The sequence below is a fragment of the Protomyctophum parallelum genome (assembly GCF_964188405.1).
Source record: "Protomyctophum parallelum genome assembly, chromosome: 13".
NCBI lineage: Eukaryota > Metazoa > Chordata > Actinopteri > Myctophiformes > Myctophidae > Protomyctophum > Protomyctophum parallelum.
The window spans coordinates 42,357,007-42,384,764 of record NC_139708.1 but is presented as its reverse complement, the minus strand read 5'-3'; the positions used below and the strand labels follow the sequence as shown (position 1 = coordinate 42,384,764).

Here is a 27,758-nt window from a genome sequence, read left to right as displayed (position 1 = left end):
ATTTTGCCGTCACCGCCACTCTGTGGGCTGCAGTGGCAGCATTCAAGACATCCCTCCTCACTCTGCCCAATATTATCCAGTTTGGTGACAGTCAATGGCGCAACGGAGTGAAGTGATCACTGTTGCCTGCTAGCTAGCAAGCCTAGCATGTAATATTAAATAACCTAGCCATTATAAAGACCAAAGGAACTGTGGTTGTAACTTCATGTGAACATTTAGGCTTGTATGAATTGAATGAATAACATCCAATCGCTGGCCTCTCTTCCGTGCCTATATAACTAGTCTCCATTCCAAAGTAACGTAACATGCTAATGCTATGCTGCTCCATAGAAAGGTCTACCTGCGCACAACGAAAATAGCAGATCTACAAGCTCACAAGGCGTCCATCCGTGAGGCAGTGTAGACTTGTAACTTTGACAACAGCTGTTGTGAATTTTGGCCAATCAGAACGGCAGCTGCAAAGCCAGTTTGCATGCATGGACTAGCCTCGGTCCCAGGCCTACTTATCTGCGAAAAGAAAAGCCTGGTCACAACCTAAGGCTGAGAAGCTATCGGCGGTTGTATCCTCCGGAATATCCGTCAGATGTATTTCCCCCGGATACGATATTTTCCAGACCAATCGCAACACTTTTTTCATTCGCGGAGAATGTAAACTGATTTGTAAAGCATCGACGTCATTTCCTTCGGCGATACTTCCGCTAAAATCCCGCACTTCCGTTGATAGTCTTTTCAGTCGCGGTCTTGCCCAGGGTGTGCATGGACCGGCCATAGATGGATTTAGAAGGCCCTCTAGTGGCCGTTACGTTAGATCAGAGCCTTAGATGGCTCTGCGTTAGCTGTAAAAATCCATAGATAAGCCGGTATTCTATATTTTGTGTTGCGACATTGAAAGCTAAACATTATAAAAAGTCAATATCACTCTAATTTCAAGTGCTTTTGGGTTCCCACACCTGTAATTTGATATTGTACAGTAAGTGTAGACAGTGGCGTGCACAGATAGACACTAGGGGGTGCTAGAGCACCCCCTGCCCTTTTGGCAATGTGCTCTTAAATTTTTTTTTATCTTTTTTTTCTTAATTTGTAGTGTGTGGACCATGGTGACATTGATCAAATCTTGATAAAAAACGCTTCTATACTATATTATTTAGGCCCCCACAATCTAAAGCCATGTTTCTATGTCAGTGGTTCTTCGATTAAAGAAAAAATAGCAGACCTACAAGCTCGTAGCGCGCCACTCGGTGGCGCGCTACGAGCTTTTCAATAGCTAAAATGTGCTGCACAAGGTGCCCTTTTTTCACTTGAGCACCTGCCCCTCTAAATGTCTGTGCACGCCACTGAGTGTAGCAACAATGACAACTAGCATGGATGGGATGTTACTGGCTTTAGAAGTGGACGATATATTGCGATACCGTTGCCTTTTTGCGATACCGACATTGCACATGTTCATTATACCTCGATAACGATACGATAACGATATATTGTGCAGCCTTAACCTCCAGGCGTCCTCGTTACGTGTCCCTGAAGCCTCTGTTGAAGTAAATTCACTATAAAGTGTGTGTGTGTGTGTGTGTGTGTGTGTGTGTGTGTGTGTGCAGGCAGCGCAGCGTCAGTGTTGTGGTATAACTTGTAGTTCTTCGATCATTCATTAGCAAGGTTTAATAGAGGATGATGAAGTGACTTACAGAGATTGCCTGAGACTAAACAGTTTGAGTTTAACCTTTATGCAAATGAATCAAAGTCAACATTTTTTACAAATTTACTGAAAATAAACACATACATGATTCTGCAATTATTTTGAATGCAATGGCAGATTAAATGATGATTACTATCGTTCAGCGTACTCTAGTTATTCTCTGATCTAAAATATTCAAATTATATATTTTTTTATTTGTAGGCTATTATCTGTCATGTCACATAAGACAACATAATTAAAAAGACACATGAGATTATGAGATGAATACATTTGATTACATTAATAATATGCAGGGGATTAAGATATGTTTGAATAGCGGGTAAATGGTTTTCAAAGTGGTTAAAATGTTAGTTCCATTGATCCAAACTCTATCATAATCGATTGGTTGATCATTAAATTAATCACATGCGGTCCACCCATCTGACCCCATAACTTCAGTGGGTGGGCCTCGAACTCTTTCAATACTTTCAAGTGGGCCCTGATCCCAAAATGGTTAATTGGATCAGGTGGTGTAGAGAGAAAAAATCACACCTGTGTGAAGAGAGGGGCGCCAATCACAATTGGCATCCTCACTTTTCCGTCCTCACTTGCTCACCCAATCAAATCCTCGCTATGGGGTGATCAGCCAATCACAAGCCAATGCTTGCAGTGCAGTGCTCTCACAAACCCGGAAAGCTGGGCATAGGAGGGGCTATAGCGCCCCTCAAAACGGTTGTATCAGGGGGTGTAGAAAATCACACCCGTGTGAACTGAGTGGTGCAATTCCCCTCCACCTCTCTCTCTCTCTCATTAGCAGGCAGCAGGAAAATCACTATCCCTCTCTCTGTTTCTGGCGCCCCCTACTGGTACTAATAAGTCACATACTCGTGCTCATGACAGACCACTGATACATAGATACGTGATACATAGATACGCACGGACATTGCTGGTTGTAGGAGTGGTTGCACCACTCAAAAAGATTGCATCAGGGGGTGTAGAAAAAAGTTGCATCAGGGGGTGAAGAAAAAGGTTGTATCAGGGGGTGAAGAAAAAGGTTGTATCAGGGGGTGTAGAAAAAAGTTGCATCAGGGGGTGAAGAAAAAGGTTGTATCAGGGGGTGTAGAAACGGGTTGCATCAGGGGTTTCAGTCTTCTATCACGGCGTTGGGGTCCAGGATGCTGGCTCTTGGGGTCTCTCTAGTCGTCCGTCTGACGATGACGACGACGGCGAGGAGCATGAGGAAGATGGCCGCCGTGCCGACGACACGCACCGTCATCACGGCCACGTGGATGGAGTGGGCGGAGTCTGGCGCTCCAGTGGGAGGGGCAGACGGAGGTTTGGTCGCTTGTGTCGTCGTCTCCACGTCTCGTAGGAAGTCGACGGACGTCTCCAGGACTCCGTCGACGGTCAGCTCGCACGTGAACGTCTTGTTCTGCTCGTGTTTGGGGATCACCAGATGATTAACACACCCAGAACTGGAGCACAACAGGCCACCGTCTTCATTCCGCCAGCTCAGAGTGTAGTCCTCACATCTTCTCCCGTATTGAAACAGAGAGCATCTTGACGTCTGTGCGGTCCCGATGACTCCATCTCTCACTTCCACTACAAACAGATCAAATGCTTGAGCGTCTGTATAGTTATCCGTGTTATATTGTTGACAGTAATAACGACCGACGTCTTCAGCCGTGACGGCTTTGACAGTCAGAGAGCAGTTAGACTCCAGTCTCATTCTGTCTTTAACAGAAGGGTTTAGATCACTCAAAATCAAACCAAACTCGGCCACGATAACGGCGTGCTTTGTATTTGCTCCGGCATAAGTCCATGTAGCTGATGTACAGTTGGGACCATCAGGTGACAAGTCATATGGCAGATTGACGGTCTCTCCAGATCGTCGGAAGAGGTCCATTTGGTTCTGCGTGAGGATGCTGTCGACTCCAAACAGCAGAATGAACAACAGCCGAATCCTTCTGACCCCAGACATTTTGACCTGAACTATTGCTCTGTCTGTCTGTCTGTCTGTCTCGTCTAAATGATTTGGTTGAGTGGTCTCTCTGTCCGTGCGTCTCAAAGTGTGTCAGTATATATATACATATAGAAAGCAGGAAGACATTGTGTGTTTGAAGGTAGTTCCTCATCCATTATCATACATGGCATCGATGTTGCGTTTCTTGTGAAGTCATGCATAGTGAAATGAAGTTCAAGACTTCAACACCTCTGCATTATAGAACGTTATATATATTTTTTGGTAGGGATGCATCGATGTGGAAACTCCGGGGCAGATACCGATGTTTAAAATAATAATTTTAGCCGATAGTTGTTTCGTTTTTTGTTATCATTTCTCCCTTAGACGTTAATGATTTGAATCTTGTTCTTGTTATTACTTGTACATTGGATAAGGTTGTGTGTGTGTTAGGGCATTCACTTCTATTCATTTTTACTAGTTGACTAGTTGCCTAGTTTACTAGTTACTATTTTTTCATATAAATATTTGTACATTTAAAAACTGTGTACATTGGTGGCTATAACTATAATCTACCTGATCTTGAGGCCTACAAAATGGGGAATTAAAAACTGTGTACATTGGTGACTATAACTATAATCTACCTGATCTTGAGGCCTACAAAATGGGGAATTAAATAAAAAAATCACCCGTGTGAACCGAGTGGTGCAACTCCCCTCTCCCCCCCCCTTCTCTCTCTCTCTCTCTCTCTCTCTGTTTCTGGGGCTGACACTGGGGGAGGGAGAGGAGTGGATGAGGAGTATGACAGTGGAGGGGAAGAAGCTGTTCCTAAGTCTGCTGGACTTGGAACCAAGGTTCCTAAAACGTCTCCCAGAGGGGAGGAGGGCAAACAGACCTGACTGGTTGCGGTGAGAGGGGTCTTTGATGATATTGTGAGCCTTCCTCAGGCACCGATTGTCATAGATGGACTTAATGACGGGGAGAGATGTTCCGGTGATGCGTTGGGCAGTTTTCACCACCCTCTGCAGTGCCTTCCGGTCAGAGGCTGTACAGTTTCCGAGCGTACCAGACCGTGGTGCAGGACGTGAGGATCATGCTCTCGATGGCACAGCGGTAGACATTCCCCAGTATCTGCTGTTCCTTGGAGTGGTTGCACCACTCAAAAAATAAGAAATTGGAAAAAGCAACTTGGACACTCAGGCATGAAGGAAGCATGAGTTCAAGTCCGTTGCTCTCCCCTTGTCCCCCATATATGGGGACTAGGTTGGTGGAGCGTGTGTAGAGCCCAGGATCACATTAGATGATTGACACAGGGGTGAAAAATGGGTTACAAAGTCGTGGGATAAAAACGATATTTAAAATAAATAAATAAATAAATAAACTTTATTTTTTCTTTCTTATCAACTAGTCAACTAGTACCAACGAGGTCGACTAGTGGATTTACTAGTCGACTAGTATACTAGTTCACTAGTTGCTTAACCCATTCTGGGCGGGAACCCCTTTTGGTGTTGGCATCATGTTATGCTTTAGCTATTGAAAAATAGCAGATCTACAAGCTCATAGCGCGCCACCGAGTGGCACACTATGAACTTGTAGGTCTGCTATTTTTGAAAAATCGTTAAAATGTGCCTCAAATCTTTCCGGAAATTGTCATTATTTAGAAGTCTTTTTTTCTTTCTTTTTTTACGTCAGGCCTGAGTGTGTTAATGTGTGTGTGTGTGTGTGTGTGTGTGTGCGTGTGCGACCCCCTCTCAGGCTCTGTTGATCAGCAACGCGGCGCGCCGCACCTCCACGGTGGGTGAGATCGTCAACCTCATGTCAGTGGACGCCCAGCGCTTCATGGACCTGGTCACCTACATCAACATGGTGTGGTCGGCGCCGCTGCAGGTGGTGCTGGCCCTCTACTTCCTCTGGCAGGTAGGTGGCGCTGTATACAACGCTATATACCCCTGTATGTAGTCTTTAGTGGCCAGACTGCTGCCTTTTTAACCCATTCTGACCGGGCACCCATTTTGGTGTCGGCATCATGTTATGCTTTAGCTATTTAAAAATAGCAGATCTACAAGCTCATATCGCGCCACCGAGTGGCGCGATACGAGCTTGTAGGTCTGCTATTTTTGAAAAATCGAAGAGCGACTGACATTTTTAGAATCTGATCTCAGGTCAGAATGGGTTCATCAGGACCAGTGTGTGTCCGGCGGAAACCTCGTATGAATCTGATCTCCGGTCAGAATGGGTTAAATGCTTCCGGTCACACAGCCTGGGGCACGGAAGAGATTTCTAGAACAAGAGACGAAACTCTTGTGTTACTCATTTCTGCTTTGATCCATTCATAAATGTGATAAATAAATGAGTATATCAATGTATGATAGTATCACTATCATAGGATCACTTTTTTTTCCTTTTTTTGTATACGGCATGACTTTTTTTTAGATAACCGGAAGTTACGTCATCACTCCAAAATGGCAGAGGCACTGGGCGCTTGGTTGTTACTACGGGAAATTCGTCCCTTGTTCTAGAATCTCTTTGCTCTGATCATGAGTCAAATATAAAGCGGAAGTGAAGCCTCCTCCCCACTTCCGTTTCGTCTTCTCAGTCGTGCAAAGGTATCCTCGTATAAATCATCTAAGCATATAAGGCTTGCTGCTAAGCAGAGATGGAAATTAAAAAATGATATTTTAAAATATATTTTTGTGAACAGAAATGACAAACGGATTTACTCTGATTTTGGGAGATGCAGTTCCAGGCTCTATATACTGTAGCATTCGGAGATTGTGGAATAGTTGTCTAGGGATGCACCGAAAGGGAAATTCTTGGCCGAAACCGAATATAGGAAAAAGTTGGCCGAAAACCGAATATGATTAATATTATATAATCTTTTTTCCTACCATTGCTGTCATGGCCGTACCTTAAAGCTATTAGCAATTTATGGCAAAACTTTACTTAAATAATAATCACTATTATGCGTCCATAAAACATTTATTCAGCTCTTTTGAATGCATTAATTGCATACACTATTCGGTGATATATTTTCTGCCTATTCAGGCCGAAACCGAATGGGCCGAAAATGCATTTTTAGCCATTTTCTGATGAATATTTTCTGCGGCCGAATATTCGGTGCATCACTAGTTGTCTTCGCTACGCGAGACTGCACACACGCTGTAGCAGCGTCCAGTCTGGCAGGCAGGTAGGTTGCAAAATATCCCGTTCCAGAAGACTGTGGTACCATTTGAGTGTTTTAACGTGCTGTGGAGTTGCTATGCAGAACCTGGGTCCATCTGTGTGTTTTAACGTGCTGTGGCGTTGCTATGCAGAACCTGGGTCCATCTGTGCTGGCAGGAGTGGCCGTGATGGTTCTGATGGTGCCGGTCAACGCTGTCATCGCCATGAAGACCAAAACCTACCAGGTGGGACATTCCTACAGATAAGGACACATGTGCGCACGCACACACACACGCACGCAAGCGCTCACGCAATCACGCATGCACATTCGCGATGCAATCTTTGAAATATCTCCGCTGTGTTTCTGCACATGAACTCCATGCGTTCATCATTAGATGATCAATAAGTCCATCGGCACTGCCTGGACGAGGCAGCGTATCGTAAAGTACCACAGAGTGTCCGTTCAGAAGCGGCATCGCACAACTACCAAGTTTCTAGACGTGCGCTCCTACAAGCGTGGTAAGATCCCAAGCCCCAGCCCAGGGCTGTGGAATATACTGTAGATAGATAAATGGTGCCTTTTTAAATGGTGCATTTATATAGCGCCTTTATCCAAGGCGCTTTACATAGATCACATTATAACCCATTCACACACACATTCATACACCGATGGCGGCGGAAACCATGCAAGGCACCAACCGGCACGTTAGGAGCAATGTAGGGGTTCAGTCTCTTGCTCAAGGCCACTTTGACACTAACTCTGGCGGAGCCAGGGTTCGAACTTGCAACCTTGCGGTTACCATCCAGCCACTCTACCCCTGAGCCACCGCCACCCCTAGTGATACCTTTTGTGTGTCTGTGTGAGAACACCTCCATAGCATCGACGACCTGGGGTGCATACGTTTGGTTAGATATGCCAACAGTCCTACAGTCATTAGTCAGACAAACCCTTTCTGCGGTGGGTGGGAACCCCTTTTGATGTTTCAAGCATTATGTTATACTTTAGCTATCGAAAAATAGCAGACCTACAAGCTCGTAGCGCGCCACTCGGTGGGGCATGAGGTATTTCATTTATAAGACTCTTTTTTTTTTCTTCGACGTCTGGCCTAAATGGGTTAAAAATCACCGTGCTGCGTGCAAAACAATCACCCGTGGCTTCCTGTGGGGTGCAGTACTTGGTTTAGACAGTTTTTGGTTTAGACTAGTCATTGGTTAGACCAGTCATTAGTCCTACAACTACAACCTATCTCAAACCCTCACCCTAAACCTAACCTCCCACGGCGCAGCACACCTAAACCTAACCTTAACCCATGTCTAACCAATGACTACCGGTAGTCTAAATTAAGTATGCACACATTTGATGTATTACCATGTGTTCTTGCTCACTGTAAATCTGTCTCTCTGTGAGAACAGGTGGCTCAGATGAAGAGCAAGGACAACCGCATCAAGCTGATGAACGAGGTCCTGAACGGCATCAAGGTGCTGAAGCTGTACGCCTGGGAGCTGGCCTTCAACGACAAGCTGTCCGCCATCCGGGAGAACGAGCTGCGCGTGCTGAAGAAGGCCGCCTACCTGGGAGCCATATCCACCTTCACCTGGGTCTGCGCCCCATTCCTGGTGAGTCCACTATAAAACAAGCGATTCCCAAACGCATTGAATTCAGTATTTTTTTAAGTTTTTTTTAAGTGGTGCAACCACTTCTACATCCAGCATGCAATGTCCATGTACCTGTGTACCTGTGTGAGCATGAGTGGTGTGCGCATGCGTGAAATTGGAACGAGAGAAGTATGTGACATGGCTGCCACCTGCTGGACGCAAACGATACAGAGAAGAAATTGGAACGATACAGAGAAGAAATTGGAATGATACAAATTGGAACGATACAGAGAACCAATAGACGGGAGTTGCACCACTTGGTTCACACTGGTGTGATTTTTTTTTTTATGTTTTGAAAGAATATTTCAAAACAAAACGGCTCCTCCTGTCTACATGTGGAAGTGTGCTTGGGCAAGACACTGAACCCCACACTGCCTCCAATGAGTCGGTCGGTGCTAGCTTTTGCCACCGTCGGTGTGTGAATGTGGGAAGTGAGGACGCTGGCGTCGACCGTTCGACGCCGCTTCACCTCCCAATGTACGAAGCTTCTCCTCCCAATGTACGAAGCGCTTTGAGCACTATGAAAGTCCTTTAAATTGTCACAACACTGTCATCTGGAGACCCCTCCCCGGGGGCGAGCAGGGGTTCACGTTGAGAACCCCTGCTTTATGGCACTATGATTAACACACAACCTCTCCCTCCCACCCTCTCTCCCTCTCTCTTTCGCTGTGACCGGCCGGGGGGGCCTACTCAATGCTGTCTATATACTCTAGGTGGCGCTGTCCACGTTCGCCGTGTACGTCCTGAGCGACGACAACAACATCCTGGACGCCCAGAAGGCCTTCGTGTCGCTGGCGCTCTTCAACATCCTGCGCTTCCCCCTCAACATGCTGCCCATGGTCATCAGCAGCATGGTCCAGGTGCGTGGGTGCGGCCGGCCTATACCACTTCTCCATAACATCACTTCAGCTTTTAGCTGGCCCACTTGGTTCTCAGTGTTTTCTGATGGCCCTGGGTGGGTGGGCAGGGGGTCCCGGTGGACACTTATAACTACTGCTACGGGTCTGTGACAAAATGTTTTTGTAATCCGACCCCCCCCCAAATCTTCACTGTGAAAGTCTCTGTGTTCATTGAAAGGGATATTTCACTTTTTTGAGGGGACGTTTTAATGTCTACTCAGGATTTTGTAAGGACCCCAAGATGCTTGATTAAATATTTAGATGTATGATATTCGTTTGACCTTCCTATACAAGCCCATTTTAACTCCAAACTCCATTTTAACCATGATACATTCATTCAACACCTAGTCCTTTGTTTCTGCTGACTGATATTGTCCTCCCAATGGTGGGCGGTGTTTTCTTCAATCAATTTGTATTTTTGAGGGGCGCTAGCCTCTCCTATATATACAGCTTTTTTTGTCCTGAAATCTTGTCCCATTTGCCATTGACAATGAAAGGAGAGTCATATGTGTCTAAAACAAATCGGCTTTTTGTGGCAACGCAGACATTAAATGCCATTGACAATGAAAGGAAAATCTACGTCTTAAGTAGATGAGAGAATTGGCTATTTTGTCCTATCAAACATTAAATGCCATTGACAATGAAAGCGGAAGCAAATCGACATGTCACGTCATGATGATGTGCGGTGATAAGAGCGCCCCTCACTTCACACGGGTGTGATTTTTATGTATAGATCTTTTGTAAAATGAAAGAGGAAAAAAAAGTATTGTACAAACATACACCCCTGCTGACAATAAAATCAGTCTCAGTCAATGGAACGGTTGTTGTCGATGAATCTGTCTGGGGTGTTCACAGAAGCCTGTGTAGAAAGGACAAAATGACCCAAAACCCAAACCCTAATGTAGCATGTAGAAGAGTGTACCACTGTATAGGCTACATTTGTACACTCAGAGTTACGGACCCGCTTAAGGGTCCATTTGGACCCCCTCTGGTATAGTCCCCAGGGCCCAGCGTTGAGAACCGGTGTTTTTAGCCATCCATCAGTCAGTCAATCACATCGCCTCCGCCTCCGCAGCACCGCCTACGTTTCGCTTGTTCTTTATAGCCGTAACGTCGCTATACCGTCCACTCTTCTCGTTTCTCACACGTGTTTCTGCCTTCTTGTCTGTGTTTGTTCGCCTGCATGACACATTCTAATTCCCACTGTGAGCTTCTGAATGCATCCGTTATGTGATCGGCATAACGGATAATCGGGCAAATTGTGGCATTGTGATCGGCATTGTAAGTGACTATTAACTGCTGTGCGATTATTTAGTTGTTTTGGCTTCTCCGCTTCGTAACGCTTGGTGTGAACTGACTGTTATCAGTTGAACGGCCCTGGCTGTTCCAGAGACAGTGGCTAATCTGTGATCTTGAGTAACATGACTAACTTTAATGTAACAGCCGTCTAACCTGTACGATAATGGAGCCATATCTAGAGAAGGTATTTCTTGTATGCTGTTGGTTGATTAATTTTAACTCTCAGCCATTAATTAGTTGTATTTGCTTAAGAAAAGAGAGAACACGTTTCGATTGTTCTACTAATGTCTTGGTGTTTAATTTAATATTAATTTGATTGCACTGTTAAGGTTAAAAAGTGGACATTGGTATGTTCCTTATAATCTGGGAAATCACGTGTATTTTAAGGCATAGAGACCCGGGAAAACTGCCGTTTTGCCATCATCAGCATTTAGCCAATATTATGATGTTCCGAACAGATGTTTTCCGAGGACGCATGGGGGCCACAAAAAAAACTGTAAATGCAAGTAAAACATTTCCTTTTGCCATTCTTCTAACGTAACGAATGCAGTGTTGAGAAGAAAATGACCCACACGCATTCTAATAACCACGTCGAGACTAAGTTTGATGCACGTTGTGATGTTCGCTGCTATTTGGCTCATCATTCACCATGGGGACGTTGCCTGTTTTGCACAACTCACTCGCGTCGTCGTATTGCTTCGAGTCTTAAGTTGACTTCATCGGAACACACTGCTGCATTGACCGTAACACTGGGTCGTACTGTAGCACTGCGCATGATGAGACACACACACACAGACACACACACAGACACACACACACACACACACACAGACACACAGACACACACAGCGGCTGGGATTGACAGACTGGTTTTTTTTAAGTGGTGAAAGAAGGAGGCCGGCCACATCACCGTCATCACTGCTGATGACGTTTGGGCAGGACGTTGTTCCATGGATTTAGACGACTTTAACCCATTTTGGGGAGGGAACCCCTTTTTGGTTATGTTACACGTTGGCTATTGAAAAATAGCAGATCTACAAGCTCGTTACGAGCTTGTATGTCTGCTATTTTTGAAAAGTCGTGAAAATGTGGTGCAAATCTTTGAATATATATTCTTTCGGAGCGAACGTTTTAACTCAAATCTTTGCTTCTGGGGAAGTCCCTGGAACTACATATTTTTACATGGGGGGGGGGGGGGGGGGGGGAGTCTACGGCCAAATACAGATAATTCTGGGGGTCCTTGACGTGAAAAAGGTTGACCACCACTGACATGGAAACATCGTTTTTTTTTCAGAAGACATTTTGTAGAATCGTTTCTCGGTTCAAAATGGGTTAAAGGGCTGGCACACTTTGGTACAGGTTTGGGCTGCATGTACAGTAGTTACTGTAGTTGGCTTCATTCCTACAGTATTTGTTCCGCAGGGTCTATGCTCCCCGCTTACCTTAGGGTTAGTTAGGTAAGCGGGGAACATGGAACCCGCGGAACATACAACCATGGGCCATGATGTAGCTCCAAAGGTGGGCGAGGAATCAAAAATAGTTGCTCCATATTGCTTAGAAATGGCCGGGTCATCCAAAATGTGCTACATTGTACAGTTAAGTGTAAACTTCCTATCGATCTATAGCTATTCTTATTAACACATCCACCGCTAAATGGCAGTAGCAATAGTTCAGCACAGGCTAACATAGATTAGTTCTATTTTTTTAGAAACAAAGAGTAAAAAGTTTGAAAAAAAAAGAAAAAATCCCAATGTTAAGAAGAAAACTCAGACAAAATAGCAAAAATCTAATCAAAATACAGACACTTCAAGTGTTTTACTTAAAGGGATTGTGACATTAAAAAAAAGGTTTTGGAATTGTTCTTGTTTTTTTTAGGTTTTCTAATCTCAATTGCACCCAAAAAATATGAACTTTTAACTTTCAGTAGATTTTCTGTGATCTGGGGTTTTCTGGCCCAGCAGTAAGTGACATCACTTACTGCAATATGTCAATGGGATTTGCCAGCAGATGTCACTGTTTCACTGTGTTGCCTGTTTTCATTGTAGCTCAAAAGGCCCAAAAAACCCCAAAGAAAACCCCAAAGAAAAAGAAAACCCCAAAGAAAATCCACTGAATGTTCAAAGTTCAGGTTTTTTGGGTGTAATTGAGGTCATAAAACCTAAAAGAAAAAAGAAAAAGAAATGAAAATGAATGTCATAAAACCTTTAAATACAGTAATCGATGATGTCCACCAATGCATTCTATCGTTGCTGTAGGAGATGTGTGTGAACGTCTTGTTAACATCCTGGCAGCTGTTTGTTTACGCTGTGCTAGCCAAACTGTTACGGAATCTTATCTAACGACATGTTTATAGTCAAGCTAGTTATCTCACGGCTGCCAAGGGTTACACACAGAGGTGGGAAGTTCCAGGACAGTGGTGTGATTGTGTGCTAGGAGCATTTCAATAGTGACGTTTTAGCCCAGGCTCCATTTACTTAGCAGAGACTTTAGCATGTGTGACCAGATTTGACTGAGAGCCTGCCATCGCGCAAATTCCAGCTTTTCACAAGAGGAAAACCCCCTTTTTTTAAAATGAGTTGATAGCACAGGCAGACTCTTCACGTACTAGACTAGAGCATGTCTGAAATAAATGTCAGAGCTGAAATCGACATGTAAATATGAAATAAATGCTTAAACATGTAGCTTAGGTGTAATGTTAGAGACCACAGAAGTGAACCTTTCAAGCCCGTTTTCTCAACTCGCTGTTTTGTGCAAGACATTACTCTATAAGCCATATCTCCAAAACTGGTGGGTCAAACTGAACAACCAATATGTCAATTTGACATGAAAAAACTAAAATTCTAAAAAATCCAGTGGCAGTCCCTCAGTCAAATTTGGTCACATTTTACAAGGTGTTGGAGAATGCTGAGTCAGAACTGTAAATGTAGTTCATGAATCGCCTAAAAAAACACACAATGATCCGGATAAACATCTGTTACTATTATGTCATTGTAAAAAAAAAAACAATGTGTCACCGTGGTTGCTCCACTTAAATCAAGCACCTTATTTAAATATTAGATTCAAAATAGGAAGATTAAATGCAGCCTAATGCGTAGTGTGGACATTAGTGGAATTTCTGTTCATGTCTATGATAACGTAAATTGAAGGGTCTGGAAAAAAACCCAAACAATATATGTTTTAGCTGGCTGATTCTGCAAAATGTGACCTCCCTGATGGATCATTTTTATTCCCATATCTAACAACAAAAAAACCCCACCAACCACAGATTCCATTTCATGAATCCCTCTCTTCTTTCCTCTGTCAATGTTTTGCGTTCTTTCTTTCAATCCCCCTCCCACCTGCCAACGAATCAACTTGCATACCCGTTTTCCTATCCCCCCCCCCCCCCCCCACACACACACACACACCCCCATGCACCAACCCCCCATATGTACGTCCCTCTCTGCTTTCTGTCCATATCTGTGTGTCGTTCTTTGTCTGTCTGTCTGTCTGTCTGTCTGTACGGTTGTCTCTTCAGGCCAGCGTCTCCATGAACCGTCTACGAGTGTTTCTGTCCCACGAGGAGCTTCAGGAGGACAGCGTGGAGAGGAAGATGATAGCAGGATGTAAGCCCCCCCCCCCCCCCTCCAAAAAAAAATACCAACTTTAGTGGGGGAACACCCCTTCCCCACTGCTAAATCCCCAAACAGTGTATTTAGAAAGGTCGAACGAAAATGGAGGCCTAAATGTCTGACTGTACCTTGTGCCGTTTACATTTCTGACTAATAAAGTATTCAATCAATCCTGTCTCCTCCTCAACTCCCCCTCCCCTCGTGTCTCCTCCTCCTCTCTTACTCTCTCCCCTCTTGTCTCCTCCTTCTCCCTCCTCTCTCCTCCTCCCCCCTCCCCCCCTCTCTCCTCTCTCCCCTCCTGTGTTCCGCTCCCAGCTGCTGACAGCATCTCCATTGTGGACGGGGCTTTCAGCTGGTCCAGAGATGAACCAGAGACTTTGAAGAGGTGTGTATAGTCGTCTGATGTGTGTGCGTGTGATGTGTGTTGTTCTCACTGTGTTTTCTAAATGTCCTAAGAGAGAGTGCTGTGTCTGTGCGCTTGAGCAGGCAACGTCTTAGTGTAATGTCTCCCTTGTGCATTCAAAAGGTGTAACTTATATTCACTTTTTGCTAAAATATTTGCAAAAGAAAATGAGCTAAATTGCATTCATAAAATCACTGCGCTAAAATGTTACTGTCCTCTAGCCTGGTTAATAAACCAGACTAATATCGCACGGACCGCGGGATATTAGTCTGGGGAGGCTCAGCTTGATTTCATTTCCAGGGCGGGCGGGTTGAAACATTTTCTCTTTGACGCAATTGGTCAGAGCTACTGTCAGTCAAAGGTCTCAAGCATTGAAAGTCACTGTACCAAAGCCCGCCCATATTGCATACCGTGTCCCGATTGGCCGCCCCATTTCTCCGGTGTAGGAAATGGGCGTACAATTGAGCCTCTCCAGACCGTATTAACTGTCCTCACCTGTGTGTGTGTGTGTGTGTGTGTGTGTGTGTGTGTGTGGTTGTGCGCTAGGTTGAACGTGTCCATCCCAGAAGGGTCTCTGGTAGCGGTGGTTGGACATGTAGGCTGTGGAAAGTCCTCGCTGCTCTCTGCTCTGCTGGGAGAGATGGAGAAACTAGACGGGACTGTGTCTGTCAAGGTCTCTCTCTCTTTCTCTCTCACAAAGATTTTAAACACACACACACACACACACAGTCTGGGTTAATAGCACACCCATAATGCTCAGCAGTGGCTCAGGAGTAGAGTGGCCGGTAGAGCGGCCGTATGGGAACCGCAAGGTTCCCAGTTCGATCCCGGGCTCCCCCCAGAGTTAGTGTCGGAAGTGTGCTTGAGCCCCCCAATTGCTCCCGATGTGCCTTGCATGGTTTCCGCCGCCATCGGTGTATGAATGTGTGAGTGAATGGCTGAACGTAATGCACAATGCTTTGGATAAAGGCGCTACAGTATGTATTATTAAAGATTATTTTACGCTTGTTTGGTTTTCTCCAGTATAATTAATATATCTCTTCTGTCGGGAAGAAACCACTTACACTCCAACATGGAAATCAGGAAATGAAAAATATAATTCTTTTCAGGAAATGAGAAAACCATATATTTTGAAAACAAAGCAATATTGTTTAATGACTTTTTATATTGTCAATAGAGGGGGAGAGGTTGCTGTTTTATTTCAGCAGACAGTTTGAGGGTCCAGTGGAGTTAAGAGGTTTTGTCCCAAGCACTTTCTAGTGTTCAATAGCGTTGATTTATGAAAGAAATAAAATAAAACAAATGGAGTTGGGTGGTTTCCTCCCGTTATACCCGACGGTATAATAAAAAAAACTGGGGAAAAAAACGACTGACATAGAAACTGACACAGAAAACTGCCATGATTTTAGAAGACATTTTTGTAGAATCCTTTCTCGGGTCAAAGTGGTTTAACGTGGCGGTGTGCTCTCCAGGGCTCCGTGGCCTACGTGCCTCAGCAGCCGTGGATCCAGAACGACACCCTGAAGGACAACATCATGTTCGGCCAGGAGAGGAAGGAGAGCTGGTACCAGCGCGTGGTGGAGGCCTGCGCCCTGCTGCCCGACCTGGAGATCCTGCCCGCGGGAGACAACACCGAGATCGGCGAGAAGGTACGGCGAACGCACGGCGAGGATCAATTTAGCCCCGAGTCGGAAAAACCCGAAGCGTTTTTGGTTTCAAAAGAAAAAAGAAAAGAAAAAAAGCCTTTGAGAACGGCCCAGGAAATCTGGTATAGCGGAGTGGGAGTGAACGTTGTATTTTCCTAGCCAATCACAATAAAACAGGGGGGTTTTCCAAATCACTGACTGCTTCCTTTAAAGGCAAGCCTGTATTTATTTTGTTGAAATAGTAATGGCATGCACATTTTTTGATGAGATGAGGGATCTATTTTAGAGCTCTGACTGCCACCACAAATGGGTGATTTCCCAGTCCAGTATAGTGTGCCGGAAGTGCATCAAAATAGGAGCTCTGGGGTGCCGGAGTTGTCTGATCGCTTTTACTCTGAAAGCCATGATCCGGAAACACTTTCCTAAAAAAGTTGACTTTAAAAAAGTGACCTCACATCCCGATCGTTTTAATTTATACGATATATGATCCAAAAAGCGTTCATATTTTGCGGGAGAGACGGATGAGGAGCAGAAATGAAGCGCCAGCATATCGATCCATTCATCACCACGGAGAGCGCCCTGGATTAGGAGATACGAGTCATTCTTTCCGCCGCGCTAACATGCGAGTCAATGACAAGCTAATAGTTGCACAGAGCGTTAGCATACGGAAAGCGAAAAGCGAAATGCCAAAAAAAAAAAAGGAAAAATTCTGAATATTCTTATCTCGCCTCGTATCACTAGGACGTCGCTATGACGTCCACAGACGTCCAAGGCACAAAGTTTTTCGGAATCCTTATGACGTTTAGGGACGTTTTATGTAAAAATGGTGTTAAAGGGGAGTTTCGCACAAGCTGTTTTCTTATCCATTCGTCACTGAAAAAAAAACCCAAAAATATCTAGATGATATGACATGTTATTCCGTGCATTGTTGTTGCTGCAACTCTTTCTACGTGAGCTGACGTTAGACCCCGCCTACACTTTTCTTAAAGGACCAGCGCCCTATATGTTTATTTATATATTTATATTATTATTTTTGGTCAATATACATATTATCATATCATATTATCATATCATATTATATATCATATTATCATTCATCCCCGTGCGAATATGAAGGAGGCCGCGGGGGTAATATATGAGACAATATCCAAACAGGAGAATATCTCTCCTGACTCGCCCAAGTTCATACTGGGGGACTTCAACGGATGTCCGCTTAAACAGACACTGCCCAATTTCTACCAATACGTGACATGCCCAACAAGACGTGAAAAGACTCTTGATTTATGCTTTGGAAATATAAAGGACGCGTACGGTAGCCACCGAAAAATGGAGCTCGGGAGCTCCGATCATAATGCGGTCCACCTGGTCCCACGTTACAAACAGAGACTCAAAACAGGCAAACCTGAAGTGAAAGACATTCTAAAGTGGAGTGAGGAGTCACTTGACTGTCTTAAGGGGTGTTTTGATTGCACTTTATGGGACATGTTTAATGACACATGTGCTGATCTTGATGAACTTAACTCTGTTGTAACGCAATATATACAGTTTTGTATAAATAGCGTTATACCATCCAAACGGATCAAAGTGTTTCCAAATGATAAACCATGGATGAATAAGGAAATGAAAGAAGCATTATATAGGAAAAAACGTGCTTTTGAACAAGGGGATCTAGTTCAAGTGAAATTAATTCAGAAAGAGATCAAACGGATAACTAGTGAATGTAAACATAACTACAAACTTAAAATTGAGAGGCAAATGAGGGATACCAATGTACGTCAAGCCTGGAAGGGGTTGTATACAATGGTAGGAATAAAGGAAAAGAAAGAGGTCATCAACACTAGTGATGATATGTCTTTTGCCAATGAGCTAAATACCTTTTATGGCAGATTTGATACTTCTGATTTTTCCACTGAACGCAATCTGTTAAGGGAACAATTCAGCAGTAGTGAGTCAATTACTATTACAGAGGAGGAGGTGCGTAGAACCCTCAATAGAATTAACCCACGCAAAGCACCGGGTCCCGATGGGATAAGGGGTTATGTGCTTAAGGAGTGTAGGGAGCAGCTCAGCCCTGTACTGAGACACATGTTCCAGGTATCTCTAGATACACACTATGTACCAAAAGCGTGGAAGACCTCGCTTATAGTTCCAGTGCCGAAAATGTCTAATCCCAAAGTCCTTAACGACTATCGGCCAGTTGCCTTGACAACATTGTTAATAAAGAGCTTGGAGCGCATTATCTTAACCGTCTTCCTGCCATTGCCGAAGCCCTTCGGCAATTGAAGCATTAATTTGATATTAACGCTTGCTGCCATTGCCGAAGCCCTTCGGCAATTGCCCTTTATTAGTGCATATGATTGATCAAGCCATAATGCTACTCACGTTAGCCGGTTAGCTAGCACTGTTGTTAGCACTGCACTGGATCGTTCATATTAATTCACCGTCGCCATAAGAATCCATTCTATCCGTTTCTTTCAATCGCCTGTATCTCCTATTCCTTGTCCCAGATGGCATTTTTGGTCAAAACAGCGTTTCTTTGACGGCACGAGCCGACGTTGTGGAGTGCAAAAATGTACCGGCATTTTTCGATCATGTAAACAAAGGTTGTCTTGGCAACGTAAAGCTGGCAGGGATAAGCTCACTTCCGGTTGAGGCAAAATGTGGCTTTTCAAAATAAGAGCTCAAATTAAAAAAATGCTGGCATGAATTAGGTCCTAATTTCTCAATAAATGGCAGCAGTAAAAGGGTTAAATAACCTCCTTAATAATGTGCAACATGAAATGGACCCCTTGCAATTTGCATATAGAAAGGGGAGGGGCACTGATGATGCTCTTCTTCTTATGCTTAATAAAATCTACTACCATCTAGATAAACCTCAAAAGAAACGATATGCTCGGGTACTCTTTGTAGACTTCTCCTCTGCGTTTAACACAATGAGACCTCATATTTTGATGAGGAAACTCTTTGATATGGGTGTTAACACCAATATCATCAGGTGGGTGGAGTCATTCCTGACTGAGCGGGTACAACAGGTCAAGGTGAATAAAGCAATATCTCTCCCCATTACGACCAACACGGGGGCTCCGCAAGGGAGCGTGATTTCACCGGTATTGTTCACGCTGTACACAAGCGACTGTAGGAGTGAGTCAGACAACACCTGTATTGTTAAATTCGCAGACGACACAGCTATTGTTGGTCTGATTGAGGATGATGAGATAAGCTATAGAAGAACAGTGGACGAGTTTGCCGGTTGGTGCAGGAGTAACTTCCTCCAGCTTAGGACCTTAGGACTGGTGCCCATGCACACCAGGAAATAGTCATTGGTGGGGATGGGGTAGTGATGGTGGACGAATATAAGTACTTGGGTACAACGATTGATTCCAAGCTGACATGGAATTCCAACACTCATTCCATCTACAAGAAAGGTCAGCAGAGGCTGCATTTTATGCGCAGACTGAGACAGTATAACGTTGAAAAAAATATCATGGCACTTTTTCATCGATCCTTTGTGGAGAGTGCATTGACATTTTGTTTTGTTTCATGGTATGGCTCATTATCATTGGTTAATAAGAACAAACTCCATAAAATCATCAGCGTGTCCAGTAAAATAGCTGGGGTACGATTTGAGAGTATGACCCCAATGTATGAGACCCGGGTACTCAGGAAGGGGAAAGCTATTACTAGGGACAACACACACCCGTTATACAGCCAATACCATCTTTTACCATCAGGGCGACGGTATAGGGTACCTTCCCTGCAGGCTAGGGCCTCAAGATCGTTTGTTCCCATAAGTATAGGACTTATGAACAAGCAGGCCCCATCTCAGTTCCGTGCATAAAGTGTGATGTGATGCCTCTTGGAACTATGACTGGTGGCCTTCTGTTGGCACTGTTTCTTTATTGTCTATGTACTGTGTGATCTGTTTGTTTGCATGTTTTATGTATATCCTGACGACTGCTGTGCACAAAACAAATTTCCGAAAGGACAAATAAAGTATCTATCTATCTATCTATCAACATGATTTTGTAAAAGAACGGTTAAGAAGAAATTCCCCTTTATATGGCCTATAATGACATGACAAAATCTATCATTTTATAATTTTATAAAAAGTCTGTCTGTCTCTAGGCCTGTCAAAATGATTGCATAATCATCTAATCGCAATGATTTGAGATAATCACAATAATCTTTTCTTAATCGCCATAATAGTTTCCATGTTGAACATTTCTCATTAAAACGAGCTGAAATTGCAGATCTTAAGTAAAGCTTGTGGATCAGCTTTTTTCCGCTATTTAAAAACATAATAATAATAATAATAAGTATAACAATAATGAATATGTCAGTAATGTCTTTGTATATTTCAGTTATTTGTATAGTGTATCTACCCTGTGCATTTTTTGATTTCCAGGCAAACAGAAATGTATTCTGTATTCGTGCCAAAGTTGTTAATCACAATTATTTGTGTGACAATTGAATCGTTGACAGCCCTATCTGTCTCTCTTCCACCATCCCTCTGTCTCTCCCTCTCTCTCTCTCTCCTTCCCTCCCTCCATCCATCCCTCCGTCCATCCCTCCCTCCCTCCCTCCCTCCCTCCATCCATCCCTCCGTCCGTCCATCCCTCCCTCCCTCCCTCCCTCCCTCCCTCCCTCCATCCATCCATCCATCCCTCCCTCCCTCCCTCCCTCCCTCCCTCCCTCCCTCCCTCCCTCCCTCCCTCCCTCCCTCCCTCCCTCCATCCATCCATCCATCCCTCCCTCCCTCCCTCCCTCCCTCCCAGGGAGTGAACCTATCAGGCGGTCAGAAGCAGAGGGTCAGCTTGGCCCGGGCCGTCTACTGCGACTGCTCCGTCTACCTGCTGGACGACCCGCTGTCTGCGGTCGACGCCCACGTGGGGAAACACATCTTCGACAAGGTGGTCGGCCCGCAGGGCCTGCTCAAGGACAGGGTAATTAAGGACTAGTGGTGTTTTCGGCAGCGCGTTTAGTTTTAGTCATAACAAAAAAAACATTGCATGGATGCACCTGGGACGTATCCTCAGTGATGTATCCTGAGGTCAACGGGGTTTCGGGTCTCGCAACATCATACCCCTCAGTGATCAAGTCCCGACTAACGTCCCAGTAGCTATACCCTCAATCAGTCCCACTAGGGAAAAACCAGGGGCACACAATCCGTTGGAACTACTCCAGGACTACTCTGCCAGGGCTGGGAGGTACACTTCTGGCACACATAGTCTCTTGATTAGTTTTCACTTACTTTTAGTCACCTGGAATGTGTTGGTTTGGTTTTAGTCGACTAAATGTCATGAGATTTAGGTCGAATAAATCTACAGGTGATTTAGTCGACTAAAATGTATTTTGGCGGGCATTGATGCCGTCGTAATGACTATTTTTTACACTTGCTGAAAATAGCAGATCTACAAGCTCACAACGCGTCGCACTGCGACGCTTTGTGAGCTTGTAGATCTGCTATTTTCAGCATGCAACTAAGTGTAAAAGTGTAAAATGACTTATACTGGATCTCTTGTCCACTAGTCCCTTCCTAACATTTTTGTCTAGATTTTATTTGTCAACTAAATTGTCAGTATATTTAGTCTTGTGGGTCACAGTGATTCTCTCTGAGTCATCCCTGTGTTCCTCGGGTTCTATGTACGGGTTGTTGTAAGTGGGCCTGTCACAATTATTGGGCATGATCGCAAATACTATTTTTGCATAACCGTCATAATCAATTTCCATGTTGAAAAAGTTTCATATATTTTTCAAACACACACCAAAAAAATGGACATTACAGATCTAGTAGTATAAAGTATAAACATTAAGTATAAAGTTATTAAATATGTAAGCTGTGTGTCATATCTGCTCTGTTAAATTTGTTTATGGAGCCTAAAAGCCAAACAAATGTTCAAAGACGGAAACACAATTAAATTGTTAACCGCAATTATTTGACCGACACCATATCTTCAAGTAAAATGTCATACAGTAGTTGTGTGACGAGCCTAGTTGTAAGTGTTGTAAACACAGAACATAGAACCTGGGGAACATAGATAGGCTTCCATGCGCTCTGATGACTCACAGGACAGGCTAACGGAAGCACTGCATCATGGGACGTGAAGTCCAGGTTTGTCGAGGTGATACGTATAACTAGCTCGTGTTCTGCTCACGGCAACATGTGTGATTGCTGATTAGTGTCTTGTTCTGATCACTGATAAAGATGGTGTCTGTGTGTGTGTGTGTGTGTGTGTGTGTGTGTGTGTGTGTGTGTTCTAGTCAGTCTGTTTGCTGATAGAACACCTGTTTCTTTCACTGATATTTTTTCCCCCCTGGCTGAAAACGCCAAAGCGTTCACCTAAAAATACTCCCATACGGTCCATATGCTGGAAGACGATAATATTTCAGCGCAAAAAAATAAATGCTCACCGTAACGCCATGTTTCTGGTGTTTAAAAAAAAATCTGCTTCCGTTGTAAGTGATTCACACTGTGCTCAGGGAAAAAGAATAGGTACGTTAGGGAAGTGGTGGATGGAGAATGTTCAGTATGTTCACACTGTAGGTTGATAGATCAGCTGCTCTCCAAATGGAATCATTTGTTTCTGATGCAATTTACAATTTTAGGCATTTTTAGCAGATGCTCTTAATCCTTACAATGACTTGATGAATGATAATTAATTCAAATACATAAGAATTGTCACCATGAATTTACCGGTAAAGCATGAACCTAACATCCGTCTAACAGTGCAATATCTATATAATGAATTGAAACAACACTATGCCTACATGCAATGCTAACTGAGATACATAAGTTGAGCCTTTGAATGTGCCTGTAAGGTCGTCGAGCCTAGGGAGAGTGCTATGCGTATGGTTGCAGTGCGTTGTGCTGCGTGTTGATGTGACCGTCCTCCTCCACACAGACGCGCGTGCTGGTGACCCACGGCCTGAGCTACCTGCCCCAGGTGGACCTGATCCTGGTGATGGTGGAGGGCGAGATCACGGAGATGGGCTCCTACCTGGAGCTGATGGCCCGGGAGGGGGCCTTCGCCGAGTTCCTGCACACCTACGCCAACGCAGAGCAGGGCGACGACGACTCCAGTGAGACCACACACACACTACACCTGGTCAAACTCACTACACCTGGTTAAACTCACTACACCTGGTTAAACTCACTACACCTGGTTAAACTCACTACACCTGACCAAACTCACTACACCTGACCAAACTACTACACCTGGTTAAACTCACTACACCTGACCAAACTCACTGCACCTGACCAAACTCACTACACCTGACCAAACTCACTACACCTGACCAAACTCACTACACCTGACCAAACTCACTACACCTGACCAAACTCACTACACCTGACCAAACTACTACACCTGGTTAAACTCACTACACCTGACCAAACTCACTGCACCTGACCAAACTCACTACACCTGACCAAACTCACTACACCTGACCAAACTCACTACACCTGACCAAACTCACTACACCTGACCAAACTCACTACACCTGGTTAAACTCACTACACCTGACCAAACTACTACACCTGGTTAAACTCACTACACCTGACCAAACTCACTGCACCTGGTTAAACTCACTACACCTGGTTAAACTCACTACACCTGGTTAAACTCACTACACCTGGTCAAACTCACTACACCTGGTCAAACTCACTACACCTGGTCAAACTCACTACACCTGGTCAAACTCACTACACCTGGTCAAACTCACTACACCTGGTCAAACTCACTACACCTGGTCAAACTACTACACCTGGTTAAACTCACTACACCTGACCAAACTACTACACCTGGTTAAACTCACTACACCTGACCAAACTCACTACACCTGACCAAACTACTACACCTGGTTAAACTCACTACACCTGACCAAACTCACTACACCTGACCAAACTCACTACACCTGGTTAAACTCACTACACCTGACCAAACTCACTACACCTGACCAAACTACTACACCTGACCAAACTCACTACACCTGGTTAAACTCACTACACCTGGTTAAACTCACTACACCTGGTTAAACTCACTACACCTGGTCAAACTCACTACACCTGGTCAAACTCACTACACCTGGTTAAACTCACTACACCTGGTTAAACTCACTGCACCTGGTTAAACTCACTGCACCTGGTTAAACTCACTACACCTGGTCAAACTCACTGCACCTGGTTAAACTCACTACACCTGGTTAAACTCACTGCACCTGACCAAACTCACTACACCTGGTTAAACTCACTACACCTGGTTAAACTCACTACACCTGGTTAAACTCACTATACCTGACCAAACTCACTACACCTTCACTACACCTGGTCAAACTCACTACACCTGGTCAAACTCACTACACCTGGTTAAACTCACTGCACCTACACCTGGTTAAACTCACTACACCTGGTTAAACTCACTACACCTGGTTAAACTCACTACACCTGACCAAACTCACTACACCTGGTTAAACTCACTACACCTGGTTAAACTCACTACACCTGGTTAAACTCACTACACCTGACCAAACTCACTACACCTGGTTAAACTCACTACACCTGGTTAAACTCACTATACCTGACCAAACTCACTACACCTTCACTACACCTGGTTAAACTCACTACACCTGGTTAAACTCACTACACCTGGTTAAACTCACTACACCTGGTTAAACTCACTACACCTGGTTAAACTCACTACACCTGGTTAAACACAGTAGGGTCACACATGAGCCGTGCCGTGAGCATGTCTCCGGCTTGGCCAGGAACTTCTGGCGAGGACATTAGGCTCAGTGCATACTGTACTCACTGTACGTGTAGTGTAGTGTCCCTTTTCCAGAAGGTGACATAAACATGTACCGTTTCCGGGTCAGTTTCCCATAGCTTAATTTGATTGGCTCAGCAGCAGATTTGAACCGGAAACACACAACACCTTCGTATGCGGTACGGGGCCCTGGGCTTCATTCATTATCCTATACCTCTTTAGAACCTCAAACGCTCTCCCAGGCAATGGGAAGTAAGCAACATCCTTGCAGTCAAAGGGAGGCACGCAACTTCCTAATTCCTTCCTGGTTCTGCTAGTTGCATCGATAGCATGCTTAGTCATTAGACTTATCAGGCCCAAGCTGCAGGACTTGTCAATCCCGCAGCTTTTCTTTCTTTTTGTGAGCCACTTTTGGGCTTCATCACTTTGTTTTCAACTGCTTTCAGCTGGTTTCTGCTGGTTTTGTTTTGATCCATGTCGTCTTTATGTCTCATTGTCTTCATCATGTACATTCCTCTTTCCAACCAGTCTTAGAGGCGATTTAAAGCTGCTATAAGGCAATATTTTTTCAGTATTTCTCAAAATGTTAATTAACTATTCAGACAGCTAGCAATGGGAAAAACGTAATCCAAAGATTTTCCTAGAATCTTTGTCATTGGTCGATTTGCCTGTCTACTCGATGATTGGTTAATCATTTCTGCAGGTTTTATTTCGACCAATGACGAAGCTTATAGGAAAATCTTTGAATGCATGAATCCCTAGATGTGTCACAGAGACAACTTTTTTTTGGAGCGTTTTACTCATTGCTGGCTGTCTGAATACCAAAAGAGAGAGAAAAAAGGGCATTACAATTTTGACATGTTCTTGCTTATAGTTACTCTATTGCTTCTAGTTCTACTTGTGAGACGTTGCTGCCACCTGCTGGCATAATATGACACAATATGAGTTATATTCAAAATTGAAGAAGTTTTATTTGTCAATGATTTTAAACAGGTACATTACAAGCAGCACAATGTTTGTTGGGACTTGCACAGTGCTACGGTACATATATATATATATATATATATATAATGGCAAGATAAATATAAAATATAATAGAATGACAATAATAAAATTATAAAATGATAGGATATATACAAATATACAGTGATAGGGCTATATGCTAATACTTAGGGACTTGTCTTAGACAGGCACAGTAACTTAATCATAAATAGCAGCGTTTTGTGTGCAGTCGATTTCAGATCAAAAACAGCATTGTTTTACCCAAATGTGCAACGTGACTATTGTGCAGATGTACAAAGCAACCAAATATACGTTCTAGATGCGACATACTAATTCCTTCACGGGTTGTGCTTATAGCCACGCCCCCGGGCAAGTTAAGTTTACTGAGGAAGGGATAGTTCTGATTCTTTTTAACAAAAGCTGTATGAAATACTTGCCCGAGTCCCGTGGTGGGAGTTCTGCTCTGGTTTTGTTCAAAACCAGAGCAGAACTCCCACCACGGGACTCGGGCAATAAATGAATACAGTTGCAACCACTACATTAAGGTTAGGGTTAGGTTTAGGACGGTATAGTTTTACTGAGGTTAGGGTTAGGCTGTCAATCACAGCGACTGGCCAATCACAGCACGTCCTTGCACAACCCGTGTAGGCTTTGGTATGACGCGTTCTTAACCCATTAAAAGCAGGAAATACAGAGTGAAGACAGTAGGAGCGATGACACGAAGATCATGTCAACATACAGTACTAACAAGGCCATGCTGTTTAAATAAAGACCTGTTGATGACGGATGTATAAACAGTTACTGTTGTTTTAACAACTCATCCCATTGAAGTCAATGCTTCGCCCCTTTCTCCTGTTCTCACCAACCTGCGCTATGATTTATTCTGTGTTTGTCTTCTTTACATGTGATGTGTCTTTCTCTATTTTGTCAACCCCCCCCCCCCCCCTGTTTTTGTTTTTGTTTTTCCCTCGTCTACCCTTCATTCAGAAGAGGGATGGGAGGAGGAGGAGGAGGAGGAGGAGGAGGATGGGAGAGATGAAGGTTTGGCTGGTTGTCGTGTTCATTGGTCCATTATGGGGACTTGGTTAAAAAAAAGGGGGCATGTTTCTGATCTTAGACATCAGAATGTGTTTACTCGTCAGAATGTGTTTACTCAAAAAACATGTTTTGTGAGTGCCTCTGGAGGAGCAAGTGAGTTAAGTTAACTGACATCACTTTCTATCTCCACTGCTCTGCGCTCTCAGTGGAAATGGCGGTTGATGTACTCACTCCACCAGTGTTAATTTTGACAGCACGTTTTGATTTAGTCAGTCTTTGGATTAAAATTGCTTGTACATTGGCTATTTTCGGTTCTTTTTTTTTCTGTCCTCAACCAAGCATAACATTTCTTGGTTATACTTATCTCTTCTTCGCTACTCCCTCCATAAGATTTACTTCTAGTTTTTATTTGTTGATAGTCAGTTTATTTAGCCATAGACTTAGCCATAGACTTTAACACTGCACTCCACGCAAGGAGAACACAGATTATTTTGTCTGACATCAGTGGAAACATGTCCTTGGTCTTGGTCCCCTCTGGTGCTTGGTACGCGCATGACGTTACGAGAAGGAATGGATTTCTAATCGGGCCTGCGTGGGGCAGACTCGCAGCCTGCCTGGTTCATGAATGTCCGCATACATTCTATAATT

General features: G+C 44.1%; 1 protein-coding gene across 1 annotated transcript in view; it reads left to right on the top strand.

Annotated features, from left to right (window-relative positions):
• The window catches only part of LOC310869417 (multidrug resistance-associated protein 1-like), a 74,118-nt gene that overhangs the window by 24,935 nt on the left and 21,425 nt on the right, over window positions 1–27,758 (top strand). Inside the window, exons 10-19 of the mRNA XM_083780150.1 lie at window positions 5,388–5,549; window positions 6,947–7,039; window positions 8,208–8,411; window positions 9,164–9,310; window positions 14,166–14,253; window positions 14,575–14,644; window positions 15,209–15,335; window positions 16,135–16,311; window positions 21,084–21,251; window positions 23,211–23,388. Of these exons, the coding sequence (XP_083636276.1) occupies window positions 5,388–5,549; window positions 6,947–7,039; window positions 8,208–8,411; window positions 9,164–9,310; window positions 14,166–14,253; window positions 14,575–14,644; window positions 15,209–15,335; window positions 16,135–16,311; window positions 21,084–21,251; window positions 23,211–23,388 (1,414 nt within the window). The remainder of the gene's footprint in view (window positions 1–5,387; window positions 5,550–6,946; window positions 7,040–8,207; window positions 8,412–9,163; window positions 9,311–14,165; window positions 14,254–14,574; window positions 14,645–15,208; window positions 15,336–16,134; window positions 16,312–21,083; window positions 21,252–23,210; window positions 23,389–27,758) is intronic.